The 18,075-nt window shown below is 70.8% G+C and overlaps 2 protein-coding genes across 3 annotated transcripts; both read right to left on the bottom strand.

Annotated features, from left to right (window-relative positions):
• Positions 1–1,218: 1,218 nt before the first annotated feature.
• On the bottom strand, positions 1,219–12,854 carry CLCF1 (cardiotrophin like cytokine factor 1). Its single transcript, XM_076343331.1, has 3 exons — positions 12,824–12,854; positions 4,843–5,009; positions 1,219–1,710 (listed from the first exon to the last, which is right to left on the bottom strand). Exons 1-3 carry the CDS (start codon positions 12,837–12,839, stop codon positions 1,219–1,221), a joined length of 675 nt encoding a protein of 224 aa, XP_076199446.1. The 5' UTR covers positions 12,840–12,854.
• A 2,035-nt stretch (positions 12,855–14,889) lies between these two features.
• LOC143163065 (uncharacterized) lies at positions 14,890–18,068 on the bottom strand. 2 transcript variants are annotated; one of them, XM_076343715.1, is made up of 4 exons: positions 17,893–18,068; positions 17,408–17,496; positions 16,306–16,386; positions 14,890–15,569 (listed from the first exon to the last, which is right to left on the bottom strand). In XM_076343715.1, the coding sequence occupies exons 1-4, from the start codon at positions 18,025–18,027 to the stop codon at positions 15,437–15,439; spliced, it is 438 nt and encodes a 145-aa protein (XP_076199830.1). In that variant the 5' UTR covers positions 18,028–18,068; the 3' UTR covers positions 14,890–15,436. The 2 variants fall into 2 exon arrangements, with proteins under 2 accessions (XP_076199830.1, XP_076199831.1); XM_076343716.1 differs by having other exon boundaries at positions 17,902–18,068.
• Positions 18,069–18,075: the final 7 nt, after the last annotated feature.

Below are 18,075 nucleotides of genomic sequence, written 5' to 3'. Positions count from 1 at the left end.
TAAATACCCCAATAAATAACATCTCCAATAAATAAACACTCATAGACGCACCGGGACAGCGGCCCTGGGGCCCCGCCTCCAGCCCCGCCCACCGCAGCCCAGAGCCCCACCCTCCTGGGCTCCCCCCCCCCGTGGGTTGCTAGGCAACCGTGGGTGAGGCGGGGCTTGGGCAAGAGGGGGCGGAGCCTGTTGTAGGAAGGAGGCGGGGTTTGCTACACAGGCTGGTGAGCGGGGCTTATTGCCATCCGGGGAGGGGTGGAGCCTATTGCTCCTGGGGCGGGGCTTGCTGCTGGGTGGGGCGGGGCTTATTCCTATGCTCGGGGGGATTGGTCCTTTCGGGGGTGGGCGGGGCTCGCACCCACTCTGGAACCCCTGGGGGCGGGGCTTATTGCTGCCGTGGGGCAGGGGGAGGAGACGGCTGCCCTGCCCAGCCCCACGGGTGTGGGGACAGCCCCGAGGGGCCAGGGCACACTGGTGGGGGCGGGCACAGCACAGCGGCGGGGACACCGCGGTGGCACCAGCCCCCGCCCCGAGGCACAGACGGTGGGGACGTGAGGTGGCTTTGGTGGCACTTTGGGGTCAGGAGCCCCGTTCCTCAAGGGACACTGGTGATGGAGGGGGACATGGGTGGCCGTGGTGGCACTTCGGGGTCAGGAGCCCCGTTCCTCAAGGGACACTGGTGATGGAGGGGGGACATGGGTGGCCGTGGTGGCACTTCGGGGTCAGGAGCCCCGTTCCTCAAGGGACACTGGTGATAGAGGGGGGACATGGGTGGCCTTGGTGGCACTTCGGGGTCAGGAGCCCTGTCCCTTAAGGCACTGTGATGATGGTGGGGATGTGTGGTGGCTTTGGTGGCACTTTGGGTTCAGGAGCCCCATATCTCAAGGCACAGCGTGGTGACGGGGGGGGGGGGACGTGGGGTGGCCGTGGTGGCACTTTGGGGTCAGGAGCCCTGTCCCTTAAGGCACAGCGTGGTGATGGAGGGGGGGGGGTGGGGCAGCTTTGGTGGCACTTGGGGTCAGGAGCCCCATTTCTCAAGGCACACTGGTGATGGAGAGGGGACATGGGTGGCTTTCGTGCCACTTTGGGTCAGGAGCCCCATCCCACAAGGCACAGCGAGGTGGCGGTGGGGATGTGTGGTGGCCCGTCGGGGTGAGGAGCTCCATCCCTGTCCCGGCGAGGCGGGGGGGGGGGGGCATTGGGGGGGGGTGGGAGGGCTCAGAAGCCCCTCGCCTCCAGGCGCAGCGTGACCACGGCGGGCGGCACCTTCTTCTTGAGGCGGTTGAAGTCCTTGGCCGAGCGCCACAGCCAGGTCTGCAGCTCCTTCAGCAACCAGAAATCATCCATCTTCTTGAGGAAGTCATTGGGGGCGACGGGGGTGCCGGGGGGCGCGGGGGTCCCGGCGGGACCGACGGGCAGCGGGTAACCCAGGGAGGACATGACGCCGGCGATGCTGAGCACCAAACCTTGCAGGCTGGAGCAGAAGTGGCCGAGGCGATGGCGTAGCTCGGCGGTGCCCGCCTGCCCGTCCAGCGCCCGCAGGTAGCAGAGCAGCCGGCTGTAAGCGCGGTAGTTGGCGGCCAGGCGGGCGTTGTCGGTCAACCCCCGCCACAGGTCCAAGTCCACCGTGGCGCTGGGCACCCGCTCGGCACGCGCCAGCCGCGGGGGGTTGAAGTCGGGCTCATTGAAGGGGGGGCCCAGGTAGTTCAGCTGCAAGGTAGGGGTGGGGGGGGTGGGGGGCGGCCGTCAGGCATCGGGGGGGGGGTGCCACGGCGGACACTGAGGACGGGGTCAGGGTAGGGACTTCCCGCCTCGTCCCCAGTCTCCGTGGCCCCCTCCCTGCCTGCCATGTCCCGAGTCCCCATGCCCGCCGTGCCCACCATGTCCCCAGTCTCCATGTCCCCCACATCCCAGGTCTCTGTGTCCCCAAGCTGGACATGCTCCCCTCACCCCAGGTCTCCATGTCCTCATGCCCACCATGTCCCAGCCTCCATGTTCCCCACGTCCCAGGTTTCGGTGTCCCCTATTTGGGTATGCCCCCGCCTCGTCTCAGGTCTCCATGTCCTCCTGCACACCGTGTCCCCCTTCCCATTAGGTGCCCAGTCTCCATGTCCAGCAGGTGGACATGCCCAACACGTCCCAGGTCTCCATGTCTCCCTGCCCACCATGTCCCCAGTCTCCATGTCCCCCACATCCCAGGTCTCCATGTCCCCAATCTGGACATGCCCGACACGTCCCAGGTCTCCATATCCCCCTGCACCCTATGTCCCCCTGCCCATCATGCCCCTCCTGCCCACCATGTCCCCAGTCTCCATGTCTCTAAGCTGGACATGCCCAACACGTCCCAGGTCTCCATGTCCCCCCCCTGCACACCACGTCCCCAGTCTCCATGTCCCCCACATCCCAGGTCTCCGTGTCCCCAGTCCGGACATGCCCAATACATCCCATGTCTCCATGTCCCACTGCACACCATGTCCCCTTGCTCATCTTGTCCCCCTTCCCGTCATGTCCCTGGTCTCCATGTCCCCCTGCCCACCACGGCCCCAGTCTCCATGTCCCCAACATCCCAGGTCTCAGTGTCCCCCAGCTGGACGTGCCCACCACATCCCCTTGCCTTTCGTGTCCCTGGTCTCCATGCCCACCATGTCCCTGGTCTCCATGTCCCTCGCCCATGTCCCCCAGGGTGGACGTGCCCGCCATGTCCCCAACCTCCATGTCCCTCTCCCCATCATACCCCCAGGTCTCCCCCATCCCCGGTCATCGTGCCCACAGCTCCAGGCAGCAGATCTGGAAGCACCCATCGGTGGGGTTGAGCTGACCACCCCCACCCCCCACCCCCGCACCCAGCCCCACGGCACTGCCACCCTCGTCACCGCTTGGCACCCCACGGGCCGGCACCACTGGAGCTGAGCCGGCGGCACCGGGGGCACGTCAGGGCAGAGACGGGGAACCTCCGTGTGAGCCGGTGTTGCCGGCGGGCGGGGAGAGGCAGATGCCTGCACCCCTGCCTGCACCCTGGGCTGAAGGCAGGGGCCCGGAGGGCGCAGGGCGTCTCCCGGGCCCCTGCCCTCAGCCGATGAGACATTTCCTTGGCCCCCGGCACGGGTGCAGCCGGGCACAGCAGGGGAGACCCACAGCCCCCGGGGAGGGCGGGCAGCACCGGCACCGTTGGCACCGGGCGAGGGCACGTGAGTGCAAACACGTCACCCGCAACCGCAGGGCGTGCTACGGCACATGCGTGTCTGGGGAGTCACGGGCAGGGAGGCTTGGCAAGGAGGCGCCGTGTGTGTGCACGCGCGCACGTGTGTGCAGGCGTGCACGTGTGTAGGAACAGCGGCGCACGGACGTGCAGGCACACCGATGCACGCGCACACGTGTACGTGCAGGCACACATGCGCAGACAGACTGATGCACAGGCACACGGGTGTGCAGGCACGCAGGCGTGCAGCCACACTGGTGCACGCGCACACGTGTCTGTGCAGGCACACCGATGCACGCGCACACGGGTGTGCAGGCACGCAGGCGTGCAGGCGCTCCGATGCACACATGTACGTGCAGGCACGCATGCCTGCAGCCACACTGATGCACAAGCACACGTATGCGCAGGCACACGTGTGTGCAGGCACACTGATGCACACGCACAAAGGCGTGCAGGCACGCAGGTGTGCAGCCACACCAACGTGCGCGCATACACGTATGTGCAAGCACACACGGGTGCAGGCACTCCAATGCACACGCACACACACGTATGTGCAGGCACACACGGGTGCAGGCACTCCCATGCACGCGTGCACACACGTATGCGCAGGCACATGCACGCAGCCCCCCCACACACACGTATGCGCAGGCACACACATGTGCAGGCACTCCAATGCGCACACACGCACACATATGCGCAGGCACACACATGTGCAGGCACTCCAATGCGCACACACGCACACATATGCGCAGGCACACACGTGTGCAGGCACTCCAATGCGTGCGCACACACGTACATGCAGGCACATGCACGCAGCCACACACACACACACGTATGTGCAGGCACACACATATGCAGGCACTCCAATGCGCACACACGCATATGTATGTGCAGGCACACGCGTGTGCAGACACTCCAATGCACACACACACATGTATGTGCAGGCACACACGCGTGCAGGCACTCCAATGCGCACACACACACACATATGTGCAGGCACACACACATGCAGGCACTCCAATGCGCACACACGCACATGTATGTGCAGGCACACATGCATGCAGACACTCCAATGCACACACACACATGTATGTGCAGGCACACACGTGTGCAGGCACTCCAATGCACATGCACACACATGTATGTGCAGGCACACGCGCGTGCAGGCACTCCAATGTGCACGCACACCCCCCATGTGCAGGCACACGCGTGTGCAGCCACCCCAGGGCGCACCCACGTGCACGCAGGCGCACGCCCACTCACACCCTCACCCTGGTGCTGCCCTGCCCGCCCCATGCGCAGGCAGGGGGTCCCCGTCCCTCCCCCCCGTCCCCCCCCCCCATGCCATGCCTGGTCCACGTGTGCCCTGTGCCACCGTGCCCCGGGGGGATCCCCCCCACTGACGGGGCCATGGGGTGCCGGGGGGGGGGCACGGGTGGGCACAGGACCCTGCTGGGGTGTACCCACTCCGGGGAGCCCCGACCAGCCGGGGCATCTCCCAGGGGAGACGGGCACGGGGAGGATGGACGGGGCAAACCCCCCACCCACCCACCCCCAGTGCCGTGGGGTGGGGGTGGGGGGGGTGGGGGGCGGATGGGGGTGGGGGACAGGCAGGGGTACGGTGCGGGCGAGCCCCTACTCACGTAGGTGCCGGCAAGGGTGCGGAGCTGGTGCTCCAGGTAGCGGGTCAGGTCGTAGGTCTTCTGGATGGACTGGCCGGCGCCCAGCTCCTCCGTGCAGTTCAGGGCGGGCAGCGCCGGCAGGTTGCAGAGCGCGGCGCAGAGGAAGGTGAAGATCCCCCAAGAGTCTCCTGCGGGGACACAGCGCCTCAGGGTGGGGCACAAGGCTGGGGGGGGGGGGGGGGGGAACGGGGACCACCTCCTCCCACCCCTGGGCCTGAGGTGACGGGGAGACCCCGGCTGCGGGCAGGACCCCCGACCCCACGGGCTGCTCTATCCTTCGGCTCAGGCACGGCGCTGCTGAGCCCTCGGGGATCCCCCCCCCCTGCGCCCCCGCCAACCTCACCCTGTGGGGCGACCCACCTGCGAGTGGGGAAACTGAGGCACGGAAGGGCTACGCGTAGCGGGTCGAGGGGCACCCACACCTGCAACAGAGCAGCTCAGCATCCCCCCCCCCCACCCCCCACCCCCGGCACAGGGCGGCTCGTGCCTTGGCACGGCCAGGGCAGCGCCAGGAGCCCGGAGCGACGCTGCCGGCACAGCCGGTGCACCGGGGACCCCCGCTTCGCCGCACCGACCCCGCCAGCGCCGCCGAGCCCGGGCTCCCCTCGGTGCGCTCCCGCCCGCGGGCTGCAGCAACAATCCTTTATATGGTCTGGAGCGAGCACGGCTCGCGGCGCTCCCGCCGGGACAGCACGGCCGGGTTATATTTGGGCACGGCGACTCAACCACCATCAATGCCGGAGCGGGCTGGGCATCCCGCGGGGTTGCCGGCAGCCCCTGCCCCAGCGGGGACCCCCAGCCACCCCCACCGAGGGGCCCCGGAAAACGGGGGGGGGGCCAGGACAGGGACCCCCGAGGGGTGGCCAGGGTGCGGGGTGACCTTTGCCGAGGCTGCCGGAAACCGCCGGCCAGGTCCCCGTCATCGCCCCTGACGTCAGGGTGGCCTTACGAGCTCCGGCCTCGTTAGCCGGCGGTTGTGCAAAGGTCACGGCCCGCAGCCAGGATCTTCCCAGCCAACTGGCACCTCTCGGCACGCCGGAGCCGGGCTTCCCGGCAACTCCTCCGGCGGGAGGACCTACCACCAGCACGGCTCATCATCACAGGGCTCGGCCGGGCTCCCGGCATGGGCAGCCCCCGCGGCGGCCCCCCCCCCCCCCCCCCGGGGAGGCGAGGCCGGTGGGAGCCCCGCGGTGCCCTCGCACGTCACCGCTCCCCGTCATGAGCCGCCGGGAGGTTTGGAAACCCGGGAGCAGCCAAGCACCGGTGACGCACGAGGGTCCTCGGGGACACCCCGGCTCCAGCCGTGCCAGCCCCGCCGCAGCGGGTACCCGGCTGCCCCTGCGCCCGCCAGCCCCTGCCGCGGGAAGACGCCCGGCTCCCAGCAGCATGCGGGTGTGCAACTCCCCTGCGGGCGTGCGACGCGCTGCTCACACCTGCGCTAGACCCTGCGGGCGTGCGACACACTGCTCACGTCGGTGATGCACCCTGCGGGGCGTGCAACACGCCACTCGTGCCGGCGATACACCCTGCGGGCGTGCAACACAGCACGCACACCGGCGATACACCCTGTGGGTGCGCAACACGCTGCTCACGCTGGTGATACACCCTGCAGGCGTGCAACACACAGCGCGCTTGTGCAGTGCCTCACGCAGGCACGCGAAGCACCACGCGTGCGTGTGATGGCCCTTGCAGGCGTGTGACACCGCGCAGGTGTGCAGTACAGTATGCAAGCGTGCGACACACCGTGCAGGCGTGCGACACACCGTGCAGGTACGCGCTACACCGTGCAGGCGTGCCATACGCCGTGCAGGAGCGTCACGTACCGCGCAGGCGTGTGACACACCGTGCACGTGCGGGATACACCGTGCAAGCGTGTCGATGCACACCGCCCGGGCGCGTGGCGCGCCATGCACGTGTGATGCACTGCAAAGGTGTGTGACACACCGTGCACGCACGACGCGCCGTCCGTCTCTGTGTGTGACACACCGTGCGTGCATGACACACCACGTCAGGGCGCAGCAAACCATGCATGCGTGGCGCACCATACAAGCGTGCGACACGCCGTGCACACGTGGGATGCGGCATGCACGTTGTCACGCACCACGAAGGCGTGTGACGCACCGTGCCCGTGTGTGACACACGGCGCATGCCGGCGCAGGCACACCGTGGGCTTATCTCAGCCCTGCGCGGGCTGGCACAGGCGCCCCGACACGCAGCCGTGCCCCGCGGTGGGCACGTGTAGCCGCTTGCCCGTGGCCGGGCCCCGGCGTGCCGGTGCGTCCCGGCGCGTGGAGCGTGCCGCTGTCCTGCCTTACGTGCGTGCAAGGGTGCGTGGGACGGGTGGCGGGGGGGGGGGCTCCGCCACGGTGACTCACCCGCCCCCGGGTGTTTGCTTTGGCCGAGCCCCGGCACCGCTGGGCTGGCCAGACCCTCGCCCGCCGCCGGCTCGAGTTTCCAGCGCGGGATTTACACCAGCCCTGGCCCTGCCGCGGCCAAACCAAACACAGCGGGGAGCCGGGCTGGGGGGTGCGGGGGGGGGGGGGGGGGGGGGGGCCGGGGCTGGGCAGGGAAGGGATGGGGATGGAGCCTCCGGCAGCTCCCAGGCAGGTGGCTGGGGCACGGGGTGGAGGAGCCCGAGGATGAGGAGGAGGGAGGAAGGGGATGGGGCATGGCGGAGGTGGATGGCTGAAGGCCAGGAGACGGCGGGATGCACGGCCCCGGCAGTGGCACAGTGGTGGCCACGGCACAGTGGTGGCGGCGGCGGCGGCACAGAAGCGGTGGTGGCCATGGCACAGCGGCGGCACGGACATGGCCGTGGCACGGCAATGCGGGTGGCACGGCGGTGGCCCTGGCACGGCGGTGGCCCAGCCACGGCTGTGGCACAGCAATGCGGGTGGCCCAGCAGCGATGGTGGCCATGGCACAGCGGCGGCGGTGGCCCAGCCGTGCCGGGTGACCCGCGGAGCAGCCGCTCTCCCCTTGCCCACCCCGGTCACACCAGCTCGGCGCCGGGCAGAAAATGTCTGGGCACCGGCACAGACAATGGCGGCGGCGGCCCGGCGGGGAGGAGGGAGGCGCGGGGCCGGCACAGCTGGATCCCGGTGACGTCGGAGAGGAAGAGCCCGAGGGTTTCAAAACCGGCCCTGGAGCCCAGCCAGGATGCTCCCAGCCCACGTAAGCAGCTCACGGCGTGGCTGCCCGGGGTCAACCCGCTCGGCCCCGGGGGCAGCTGGAGAGCCGGGGCAGCCGGGGGCACGGGATCGGGCACACCACCCCCCCCTCCCCCCCCCCCCCCCCCCCCCCCCAGCTCCGTCAGGCAGTGCCGGGCAGCACCCCCGGGGCACCCACGCTGCTGATGCCGAGGGGCTGCGGTGGGCGGCAGGCCGCATTGGCAGCGCCATGGGCATCCCTCACACGCATGGCGGCAGGGATGTTGCTCAGCCGCCTTTGGCGGGATGCGCACGGAGCCACGGGCACGCCGGCGGGACCCCTGCCCTCCCGCAAGCCACCCACCCACCACTCCCCCCCGGCGGCGCGGGCGGCCGGCGCTGGCCAGACCTCCCGGCGAGCGGCCGAGGCTGGAGCGCAGCCGCTGTGCCGGGTGAGCTGTTCCCCGGGCATGCTGTGGGCAGAGCCGCCGAGGTCAGGAGCGACCACAAGCCGCCCAGAGTCGCTTTCCCGAAACCCTCGTGCAAAGCGGTGTCCGGGGCGGGGGCGGCAGCTAGGAAGGGGGGACCCTCACACCGAAGCCTCCGGGCAGCGCACAGAGCTGAGCCGGCCCCGCGGCCCCCGGCCCCGCGGCGGGAGCCGCCGTATCTGATGGGCCGGTGTCCAGCGGCGAGCAGAGCCCCATCCCACCCAGCGGCCCCATCCCCGGAGCTCGTGTGAGAGCCCGGCCCGGGAGGTCCCGCGGTGGCCAGGCATGAACACGGGAGTTGAGGACAAAGTAGCCCTGCCTGCGGGCAAGGCGGGGAGCAGGCAACAGGCAGCGGGCCACTTTCCCGGCTCCGGCTGCCTGCGATCCCGACCGGCAGCACTTAACCCTTCCCCGCGTGCCGTCACGGGGCGGTTTCGCAGCCCAAGGTGGCAGCCAGCCTCTGCCCACCGCTGGTGGGTCTTGGAGGGGGGTGATGCTCAAGGGCACAAGGACAGACACCTCTGTGTCCCCAGGCTGCTGGCATTTAACCCCGCCGTGGCTGGGGAGGCGACGCCGTGGCGTCGGGCGGGCACAGCAGCAGCCCTGTGGAGCCGGCACAGTGGAGACGTGAGGATGCTCGTGCTCTGCATGTGCCCTGCACCCGGACATCAGCGGTTACGGCGGTCCCCGAGCACTGATGGGAAGGACACGTGTGTCCTTGCTCCGTAACGGCAGCCACGGCCACTGCAGTGGGGTCCCCATCCCATCCCATCCCATCCCATCCCATCCCATCCCATCCCATGGGATACCACCTGCCTGCTCCCAGCCCACACCTCCGTCCCACCCCTCTCCCAGCTCTCCAGGAGCCACCAAAACCCATCAGCCCTGCTGCAGCCCTGCCTCGCCCCTGCCTGCAGCTCCCGGTGCCCACCGGGCTCCCACCGGGCCCCTCGTCCCCCGCAAGGCTCCCGGCGAGTGAAGCCACCGTGCCGGGTGCCTGCGGGGCTGGGGAGCGGGTGGGTGTGCGGGGGGGGGGAGCACGGCCCCGTGTCCCGTCCCCCCCCGTCCCCATCCCGGCCGTGCCTGCGCTCGCAGCGCTGAGTGTTTACATCCTGTCTCCTCCGTGTGTTTATAAATGCGGCCGCGCACGGGAGACTCCAGCGAGGCCGTAATTAGCTGGGCCTGGATTTCCCATCCGGCTCCAGCCAGCGGCACGATGGAACACCCCCGCCGGCGAGGGGGACGCAGGCCCCTAATCCCAACCAGACCCCACCGCCCCGCACGCACAGCCAGCCCGGCACGGGCACGGCACCCACTGCCGCCAGCACCGGCCGGCACCCGTGAGCCATGCAAGGCACCCCGGCTGCCTTCCCACCCCTCCCGGCGCAGGTCGCGGAGCCCCTGGACCCGCCGGCTGCCCACCGCCAGCCGCCCCGGCACCGCTCTCGGGTGTTTCGCCGGCGGGGCGGTGGAGCCAGGGCGAGCCCAGAGCCGGAGCCAGGCCAGCCCCTCTCCGGCGGAGCGGGGACCCCCCCGGTGCCAGCCCACGTGGCACCGTGGAGCCGTAGCTGGCACATCCCTCTCCATCCCCCGGCACCTCCAGACCCGCTGCCCTCGCCGGCATCTCCCAGCCAGCAGCCGCCACCGTGCCACGGGGACGCTGCCTGGCCGGGTTAGTGTGGGACCGGCAGCTCCGCATGGCCATGCCCTCTTGGGACGGCCACGTCCTGATGCCTGAGCCGGCCCCATGTCCCCCAGCACCCTGGCCAAGCCCAGGCCACCTCCTTCACCCACGCACCACCCGGGGCCACGGCACTGCCGGGCCGGTGGCTCGCTGGCACGAGCCGGGCCGGTCTGCCGCCCAGATGTCCCGTCTGTGCCGGGGCGAACGTATCCCCACGTGCCTGCCGGGGCGCTGGCGCTGGCGCTGGCGCTGGCGCTGGGCAGACGGGCGAGGGACCACGGGTACCCCTGCGCCAGGCAGCGGGGTGCCAGCCCCTGTGGCACAGGGGGACGGGGCAGGTAGGAGCAGGGCTGGGGAGGGGGGGGGGGGGGGGGGCGATTCACGGAGCTCCGTGCCACTTAGCGGGGCATAAATCTTCCCCCAGCCTGGCCCTGTAAGCAGAGCCCTCCGCATTTCCCTTCGGAGGCTGCTCGCGGGCTGCGCCTAATGCAGCCCAGATGTGCGCCGCCACCGTGCCCTCGCGCAGCCTGCTAAATAGGCGCGGGGACACCGGTGCTGCCGAGCGTCCCCGAGCCCTGCCGGGGCCAAAAGGTTGGGCCGTCGCCGACCGGGAATGCCCCAAAACGGAGAGAGGGGCCGGGGCAGCCGGCGGCGGCCGGGCTCCGGCCCCGTGGCTCCTCCTGCCATGCCGGGCTCGGCGTCCCCTTCCCTGCCCGTCCCGGCACCGGCCGCCTGCTGACCGCAGGCCCCGGTACCGGTAGTGCCACCGGCTCCCCGGCCACGTCTACCAGCCCCGGCGGCGGGCGGGAAGGGGGAGAGGAACGGGCGAGGGAGGGCGATGGAGCCGCTGGGGATCCCGGCCTCGCTTTTCCGGTTCCCCGGCGCTCGCCCCGCTTCGCCCGTCCTGCGTCACGCCGGCACCGCGGGAGCTGGAGCCAAACCTGGCGCCGGCCTCGTGCTGCCCCGGCCCCGGTCCCGCCGGGTGGGAGCCCGGGGAGCCTGGCGGCACCCACAGTTTGACCTTTTAAGGGTGTTTTCCAGCATTTTCCCTGTCCTTTCCGGGCGAGGAGCCCCCGACCCCGGTGTGCCCCCGGGCCGGCCAGCCCCCCAACCGCCCCGGCTCTCCTGGAACCCCCCCGAGGTGGCCGCTCGGGCTGGGGGAACAAAACCATCCCACAGCCGCAGCTGGAGCCCCGGGGACGGTCCCCTCCGGAGAGCGACATTTCCCCGGCACCCCAAAATCTCACTGCCGTCTCCCGGAGGAATCTCGCCCGCTCCGGCAAAGGCATTCCGAGGCAAGCCCCGAAATCCAGCCCCGGGCAGGAAAAATAACTCTTCCTATCCCCCAAATCCCAGCGACTTTCATTTTCCTCCCCTCTGTCAGTCCTGGGGTTTAATTCTCCGTGCTCAGCGGCGGTTCCTCCCTGGTAATCACAAACATGCATGGAAAAGAGGGAACGAGAGAAAGAGAAAAAAAAAAAAAAAACCCACCCAACCCAACAACCCAGAGAGGGGAAAGTCTTAAATCAATCCCAAAGCCAGACAGACGTTTTAATCACATCAAATTAAAATCAGCAGTGGCTCGGAAAGGAAAAACCATGGCAGGCAGAGCGCAGGCAGCCCCCCGCCCCGGCCCCGGCCGGCAGCACCCGGCGGCTCGGTCTTACCTGAGAGCTCCCCAGCAACATTTTAGCATAGTCGGGGTGCGGGGTGGGGTTGGGGGGGGACGGAAGGCGCAGAGGAGGGGGCGAGACGAGCCCAAAGCGGGGGGCTTGGCTCTTGCTCCGCGCCCCGAGCGGCCGGCCGAGCCCGCCTGCTCGCCTCTGCCCTGGCTCGCTTGCTCGCTCGCGCTCGCTCGGGGTTTGGTTTTGTTTTTTGGTTGGGTTGGGTTTTTTTTTCCCCCTTTTTTTTTCCCCTCTCTCTCTCTCTCTCCCTATTTGTTTTGGTTTGTGTTTGCTTGGGTGTTAGGTGGAAAAAAAAAAAGCTGTCCGGGTTGGGTGGGTTTTTGGTGTGTGAGTGTGTGCACGGTTCGCACCGCGCTCCGGCTGCCTCGCTCGCCGCCTTTCCCCCTTCCACCTCCCTTGATTTGCTCTTTTGATTGGTGTCCAGGAATGCAAGAATAAAAAAACGCGAGCTCGCATACACCCTCTCCAAGCTGCTGCCTCCCTTCTTTCCTTTTTTTTTTCCTTTTTTTTTTTCCTTTTTTTTTTTTTTTTTTTTTCAAAATTCAAGTGTTAAGCAGAACCAGGTTGCTTTCAAGAATGTATTTGATGCAATTGTACACAAGAGCGGGCTCCATTCATTCCCTCCCTCTCCCCCGGCCTTCCCCCCCACCCCCCCCCCCCCCACTCCCCATCCCCGGGGTCCCGGCGCCGGGCAGAGGTGGGGAGAGGCTGGAGCCGAGCCCCGGCGCCGCGGAAGGGAAGGGAAGGGGGTCCCCGGGGTGCTGCCGGCCGGGCAGGAGTTGGGGGGGGGACGACACCCCCCACCCCCCCCGCTTTCTCCCTCCCTTCGCCCCCCCCCCCCCCCCCCCGGCTCTGGCTCCCGCACGGCTTTTGTTAGTGGCAGCGGCGGGGCCGGTGCGGGGCCGGTGCGGGGCCGGTGCCGGGGGGGGTCTCCTACCTGCTCTCAGCTCCATGCGGGACAGACGCGGGAGCGGGGCGGTGGGTGCCTGGTTGGGGGTTCCCGGGCAGGCAGGCGACGGTCCCGCACACCCGACCGGGACCACGGCTCCCATTTGCCGGTCGGAGCCCTCTCGCCTCTTCTCCTCCCGACGTGCAGAGCCTCCGCCGACACGCCGAGAGCCCGGTCCCCCGGGGAGGGGGGGGGGGGGGGGGGGGGGGGGTCCGGGGAGGGGAAGGGGGGGGGGGGGGGAAGAGCGGGGCGAGGTGCGGCGGAGCGGCTCTTCTCGCCGCCCCGCAGCGGGGCCGGGGCGAGGCGGGGGGGGTGGGGGGGGGCGGGGGGTGCCAGCCTGCCCCCCCCACTCACCCCCCCCTCACCCCCACCCCCCCCCGCGGGCAGGGGCCGGGGCAGAGGCGAGGTGGAAGCGGGGAGGGGCGGATGGAGGGATGGGACCGCGCAGAGGCAGGCGGGCGGGCAGGCGGGCAGCGAGGGACGGCCGGTGCGAGGAGGGTGGCGGGACAGACAGACAGACAGACGTGCAGGCTGAGGGAGGCTGTCCTCGGCTCTCCTCTGGCACGGCCAGCCCCTCCCCTGCCGCTCGGCCGGCAAAGAGAGGGGCTCCCGGGGGGGCGCGGACACCCACCCCCCCCCCCCCCTTCACACACACACACACACACACCCCCCCCCCGCCTCCGCCGCCCCCCCGGCCCCTGCCCCGGCTCGGCTGCCAGCGGCGGGGACGGGGACGGGAGCGCGGGGACCCGCAGCGCCGCGGCCGCTGCCCCGCCGGGACGGCCCGGGGCGGCGGCAGGTGAGCGGCCGGGAGCGGCGGAGTGGGGACGGCGGGGCGGGGGGAGCGCGGCCGTCGGGGTCCCGCTCCCGGGTCCCGGTCGCGGCAGAACCGGAGCCCCTCGGAGCGGCGGCGGCGGCGGCGGCGATTCAGCCCCGCGCCCGCCGCACCGGCTTGCCGGGGCCGAGGGGGGGGAACCCTCCGTCCCGGGGGGAGCTTCCCCCGGCGCCCCTGGTCCCGCGGGCTGCCCGAGCTCCTGCTGCCCGCACCCCTTGCCCGCCACGGCCACGCGGGGACGGGGAGGGAGCCCGGTCCCGCACACGACCCCCCCCCCCCCCCTACACCCCCCCACCCCCCAGCCCTCCTCCTGCGGGGTGCGAGAAGCCAGCGGCCGCTTCCTTCCCAATTAACCTCCCCCGTTAAGACGAACCCCGGGACCCGGCGCCCGCGGGGACTTGGGCAACGACCGTGGCCTTTCTCACAGTCCACCCGGGGTGAGCGGGGTGGGTACCCGGGGCGAGGGCAGACCCCCCCCAGGGGCCAAGCGTGGCGTAAAAACCCCGCCGAGCCGCCCGCTGGAGCCCGACGTCCGCAGCAGCGGCAGCGGCAGCAGGGGAAAGGGGGGGGGGTGATCCGACAGCCAGACACCCCCCCACACACACCCCCCCCCCCCACCCCAGGTCCCTTCCCCTCGTGACCCACGTCCACGAGCGGGTGCTGCCACGGAGGCGAGCGGCGTATCCCGGCCGCAAGCAGGGGAAGCCGGAGGGGCTCTCGGCTGCGAGGGGGAACGTCCTCGCCTGCGCTGGCTCCCCCGAAAAAAAAGCTTTGTTTAAAACAAAGACTCTTGGCCGGCCGGCGCTGCTCGGGAGCGCCGGGAAGGGCCGGGAGGTAAAAGGCAGATTCGTTTCGACTCCAGCCCCCGGCCCTGGCCAGGTCTGAACCCTCCCGGTTCCTTCGCCGGCAGCAATCGCGTCCTCCCGGCTTTCTCCGGGGCACGGAGCAAGGGGGGGGGGGGGTTGCCTGCTCAGGGCACGCCGAGACCAGCCTTTCCCCAAATCCGCGGGGACCCTTCCGTGCCGAACCCGCCAGCCCCGGGTTTAGGGACCCCCCGTACAGATAAACCACGCGCTGACACACACTGCGGCGGTGCCGGGGCGATTTATTGGTTGGGAGCCCGCGGATTTGGCGTTGAATCCGTGAGGAAAGCACCCAACACGCGTTGCTCTGGGGCGGCGAGGAGGGGAGGGGGTGCTCTGGATCCCCCCCCCCCCCCCCAGTTAAGATGGGGGATTCTCCGTGCGCTGCTCCAACCCGGGCGCCGCCGCCGCTGGCTCGGCTGCTGCCCGCTGCGGGAAGGCGACGCGGTGAGCCCCGCGGACCGGCAGCGAGCCACGGAGACGAGAAGGCTCCCCGACGCTCGCTCGGGTGGGGGGGGGTGAGGTGCTGCAGCCCCGAGGGTGAGGGGTTGGGGGGCTGCTGAGGTGTTGGTGGGCCAGCCCCCCCCACGCCGGGATGGAGCTGCCCAAGCTCTCTCGCGCCGGGAGAGCCAGCGAGAGCGGCTCCGCGTGAGGGAAGGTGCCTTGGCCCGGCTCCCCGGCAGCGTGCCGGAGGGGGTCCCCACCTCCACCCCTGCCCGCGCGGCGTGGGGCCAGCCTCTCGGCTCCGCTCCCCCGGCCGCGGTGCAGGGTATCTGGTTTCCCCCCCGAGCAAACAAGCCCCCGCCAGCAGCGTGGAGCAGTTGGGAAAAGCCGCCTGCACGTTTCCCCGGGGGGCCGCAGCGCGGCCGGGGCTGCGGCAGCGGCTGCCAGCCCGGGGGGCCGTCAAGTCCTGCCAGGCGAGGCGGCAGCGGAGGCTGCCTGTCGCTGCCCCGTCCCCTCCCCAAAAGGCAGCGCCGAGGTCATTTCTGGCGAGTTTTCCGGCTCCGCGGCTGCACGGCTCACGCTGGGCCAACACCTGAGAGAGAGGAGAGGAGGAGGAGGGTAACGCAGCCAGCGGACGTGGCACGAGCCCCCGACCCAGCGGCGCCGTGGCAGCCCCCTCAAAGAGCCAGCAGCCCAGCGGTGAGCACAACATTCCCCCCCCCCCCACCCGCCAGCCCCAAGCCGGTGCCTTCCTCCCTCCCCAGCTGCCTCCTGGCTTCCCCAGCCCCCTCTCCTCTGCCGGCGAGCCCCGTGCCAGCCGGTGGTGCCGAGACGGAGCCCCTGCCGTCCCTGCCCCGGGATGGGGTGAGGGGGGCACGAGGCAACGGGCAGGTCAGACCACTGGAGAGCCCCGGCCGGCCAGGCATCCTCCTCCTCCGCAGGCCCTGCCTGCCCAACCAGCCCCGGGGCACCAGCCTGCCACGGCCCCGCGTGGGTGAGGGCCGTGGCCCCCCCCACCCCCCCCAACCCCGTGCCCTCGGGGACCACGTCACCGGCAGCGCCGTGGGCAGCTGACCTCACCTTCGTCCCAGCCCCGGGCGGCGCGGGTCCCTCCGCCGGCGCCACTGCCGGCCCTGCCTCCCACTGCTGACCTTTGCGGCGGGCAGCTCGCCGCCCGCCCGCCTGCCGCCACGCCACGGCCCCTGCCCGCCCGCCCGCCGCCGCGCCACGGCCCCTGCCCGCCTGCCGCCACGCCACAGCCCCTGCCCGCCCGCCCGCCGCCACGCCACGGCCCCTGCCCGCCCGCCCACGGCCCCTCGCGCTCCTACCTGGCCCCCTCCGCGGCCCCCAGCTCCGCATCCAGCGCCGTCCACGACATCCCAGGGCTGCACCAGGGACCCCTTGGGCCCCTGACAGATGGAGGAGAGAGAGAAGAAGGGCTGTCGAGTGCCCCGAGCGCCAGGGCGGACCCAGAAAGCCCCGCACCGGGGGGAGGGTTTTAGCCCCAAACCTCCTGCGGCCCCTCCGAGCCGTGGGCTGGGGCGGGCAGGGCACCGTCCCGGCTCCTCGGGGGCACCCCTGGGGGCGCAGCCAAGGGATGTTTCGGGCCACCGAGCAGACATTCGGCCCGGCGGTGGCGGGCGCCTGTCCCTTCCTGCCGGGCAGGGAGCAGGAGCCCAGCTGTGGCCGTCTGTCTCTCCGCGCTGCTGGCTGGGCAAGGGCACGGCGCCATGTGCTCGGGACGCCGTGCCGGGAAGGAAGCCGCGGCTCACGGGGGCAGCGGGCAGCCGCCGGCGCCGGGAAACGGCCCCGCGCCCGCCGGGCGGGAGGGGGCACCCAGGATGGCAGGGAAGGTGACAGGGATGAGGGATGAGGGTCCCCGAATCCGGGGGTGTGCTGGGAGAGGCAGAGTGGGGGTGGGCTGAGCCTGGGGGTGCCAGTGTCCCCCCGAGGACTGCCAGGCTCCTGCCCCCGGCCCGTATCCAGCCCAGTCCCCGGTGCCTCGTCAGCGCTGGCTCAGGGCGGCCAGGAGAAGAGGGAGGGGTGCGGGTGGCTTTGGCCACCGCCGAGGTGTGTGTGTCACGACCGCAGCCAGCTGCGTCCTATCCACAGCCCCATAAAACGCCGAGCCCCGAGGCCAGAACCCCTCCCGGGGACGCCGGCTCCAGAGGAGCCCGGCTGCTGTTCAAGAGCTGGAACGGACGCTCACACACAATCCCGTCCTCCTCCTGGGAGGAAGGGGGCCGGTAGCCAGCGCTCACCCCAGGGGTGGAGGGAGGCAGATCCAGCCGACCCCGGGGGCCGGACCCCGAGCCCAGGCCAAGGCAGGCCTGGGAGTCCCCTGAGCTCCCTTGCCTGCGGTCCGAGCCCAGCCGCACGCACGTGGCTTGGCCCGCAGAGCGGCCCCGCAAAGGTCGAAAGTTTGCGTACCCGGAGGGGATGCGCTGCCGCCGAGGGGCGTCGGGTCCGAAATCCTGGACGCGGGGCACTCGGAGAGGCGCTGAGCACCAGCGGCACACCTGAGATGCAAAAGAGGAGGAGGAGGAGGAGGAGGAGGAGGAGGAGGAGGAGGAGGCGGCCGCGTGCTGGAGGACGGCAGCCGTGGGAAAGGGGCTCCGTGCCCCCCTCCCCCCCTCGGGTGCCAGCCCCGTTCCGCAGGCTGCGCGCTGGGGCCCCTCAGCTTGGGCTCCGCGGCCACCGAGCCCTGGAGGAGGGACTCGGGCAGCCGCTGATCCTGTTTGCGGGCGGGAGCCGGCTGAAGGAGCCCGCTGCGGGTCACATTCCTCGCAGCCAGATCCCCCGGCCTCCCTCGAGGCCCCAACCTGAGAGCCAGTCGCTCCGGGCTGGCTGCCTGTGTGAGGAGAGCAATTTGCCGAGCTCCCCCTCGCCCAGCCTCCCTGGCGGGACCCCCTTACCCTCTTTACCGCTTTTGTATCCTTGGACGCGGCGCTGGCCTTCCAGGTACAAGCTTCCCGCTTTCCACCACGGCACAGCCGGCAGCGCCTGCGGGATGGAGGGACCGTTAACCGCTGCCAACCCGGGTACAGCATCCCCGCTTGCCCGTGTGCCCTCAGCCGCTGCCCGGGAGGCAGAGGCCG

The sequence above is a fragment of the Aptenodytes patagonicus genome, chromosome 7 (genome assembly GCF_965638725.1).
Source record: "Aptenodytes patagonicus chromosome 7, bAptPat1.pri.cur, whole genome shotgun sequence".
Classification (NCBI taxonomy): domain Eukaryota; kingdom Metazoa; phylum Chordata; class Aves; order Sphenisciformes; family Spheniscidae; genus Aptenodytes; species Aptenodytes patagonicus.
The sequence above is the reverse complement of the archived record's forward strand: the minus strand, read 5'-3'. Positions and strand labels throughout refer to the sequence as shown.

What these genes read in the sequence shown, in the direction of transcription:
- CLCF1 (XM_076343331.1), bottom strand. An exon ending in GCACCCTTGCCGGCACCTAC is followed by an intron (nt 1,711 to 4,842) that starts GTGAGTAGGGGC and finishes CCTACCTTGCAG; the next exon opens with CTGAACTACCTGGGCCCCCC.
- LOC143163065 (XM_076343715.1), bottom strand. Translation starts at nt 18,027, where the DNA reads ATGCTGTACCCGGGTTGGCAGCGGTTAACGGTCCCTCCATCCCGCAGG. An exon ending in ATACAAAAGCGGTAAAGAGG is followed by an intron (nt 17,497 to 17,892) that starts GTAAGGGGGTCC and finishes TTTGCATCTCAG; the next exon opens with GTGTGCCGCTGGTGCTCAGC. An exon ending in CGGCAGCGCATCCCCTCCGG is followed by an intron (nt 16,387 to 17,407) that starts GTACGCAAACTT and finishes TCCATCTGTCAG; the next exon opens with GGGCCCAAGGGGTCCCTGGT.